The 1,628-nt window shown below is 48.3% G+C and overlaps 1 protein-coding gene across 1 annotated transcript in view; it reads left to right on the top strand. All coding sequences in view use genetic code 11, as the record gives it.

Moving 5' to 3' along the window:
* EGR_10649 (hypothetical protein) overlaps positions 1-1,628 on the top strand; it is a gene marked incomplete at both ends in the record, with an annotated part of 12,850 nt that overhangs the window by 7,806 nt on the left and 3,416 nt on the right. The window contains one exon of the mRNA XM_024499898.1: positions 375-1,331. Coding sequence (XP_024345694.1) covers positions 375-1,331 — 957 coding nt within the window. The remainder of the gene's footprint in view (positions 1-374; positions 1,332-1,628) is intronic.

Below are 1,628 nucleotides of genomic sequence, written 5' to 3'. Positions count from 1 at the left end.
CAATGGTTGCACTCCGTCTATCACATCTGCGTGTTGGCTGGCACCTGCCTACTGTTGCCGGGTAGGGGCCTACGGACCCAATATGAAGGAAAAGGGCCGTCAATAAATGGAAGCACAATCTCGCGTTCGCGCTCAATTCGTACAACTGGACGTGAGTTTGGGCAGGTGCAGTCAATACATGCAAAGCCATAGTTTATTTTCGCAGGATAGGCATTTTAGCTATAGACATAAGGTAATTGGGAGCACTGAAGTGGCTTACAAGAGAGGTAACTTGCCAGACACGAGAATTTTGAATCACCTGTCCCAATTTGTTGCCACCCATAGACTGTATAAAGGTCACATGTGGATTAGGGGTCATGTGACCACATTTGAAGAGTATTGTCTGGACATCACATCTCAATGCAGTCGTGCTGTGAAGAGAAGATTGCAAGCAATAGATGTGTCAGTGGCAGCGGCAGAGGAAATCGTGTGAATGCAGGTGCTGTGGATGGAAAAACCACAAAACTTCGGGACTCCATTCATAAGCAGTGTACCACTGAAAAGAAGAACGTTAGCCGTATTGTTACCTCTCCAAAGTCATCGGGATCCATGGCCGCGACGAAACGGACCTCCATTGTCATCACTCCTATTTCTACGCCCGAGTTTTTCCGCAGCATTAGCGGTCAAGTGGGACTGTCCGGCATGAACCCCACAACCAGTGGTGCTCCAAAGGCTCTACCGAAGAGACCACTACCGTTGTCACATCCAATATCACCGCTATACCCGCAACCTCGCCTACGCGCAAGCACACAAGCACATAAAGTTTCTAAGAACTCGTTGGCATGCAGCGTCCTGCACCCTCGCCCCCAGACGATTTTAAGAAATAACAAGAAGGTCGACTCATCCTCCACCCATGTTAAGGTCAATCTAGGGAAATCCCACATTACTATTAATACCCGTCAACCAAGGCGTGCAACAACTGCTAACGTAACATCCACAAGCCACAAGTTCACCCACAGCTCCCCACAGTTGGATGTACCTCCTGAGAGAATAACCGCTCCATGGTCGCCCTCCTTGCCAGACGCCACTATCAACAACAAGACACTTGGCGGTCATTGCAATGCATTCCGTTCAGAGTGCCGCGCACTTCCAAAGACGCAAAATCAACGAGTGACCACCTTACCTGTTAAAAGAAAGGCAAAACTGACACCACGAAGAACAATGAAGCAAACTCATACACTCCAAGGTCTCCACCATGACGAAGAACAGGACTATCCACTCTTGACGTATATTTGCAAGCAATTAGAGCAGCCTGAACACATGCCTCTAGCTTCGTGGCAGGGACCTAGAGGGTGATAGGTAAATAAGCTAACATCCGGTGATCGGTACACTGCTGCCAACTGTGACACCACTGTCCCATTCCTAAGCACAGATGATGGAATGGGCAACACAATTGAGGGAGACTTCGTCGATTGTGGACAGCTACCAGCTCCTTGCAACTGTCGTATCCAAGAAAAGAGGCCTCACTTCTTCTCCTTGTTACTCAACAGGTGCAGAGATCGAGGAAGTCGCCATCAAGACCTAATTTATGTAAATGCCGTTCTAAATTGTACACCATTAAGATCCGAGAGAGGCAACTGAATTAGCCA

This window comes from Echinococcus granulosus (genome assembly GCF_000524195.1).
Source record: "Echinococcus granulosus chromosome Unknown EG_S00246, whole genome shotgun sequence".
NCBI classification, from domain to species: domain Eukaryota; kingdom Metazoa; phylum Platyhelminthes; class Cestoda; order Cyclophyllidea; family Taeniidae; genus Echinococcus; species Echinococcus granulosus.
The sequence above is the reverse complement of the archived record's forward strand: the minus strand, read 5'-3'. Positions and strand labels throughout refer to the sequence as shown.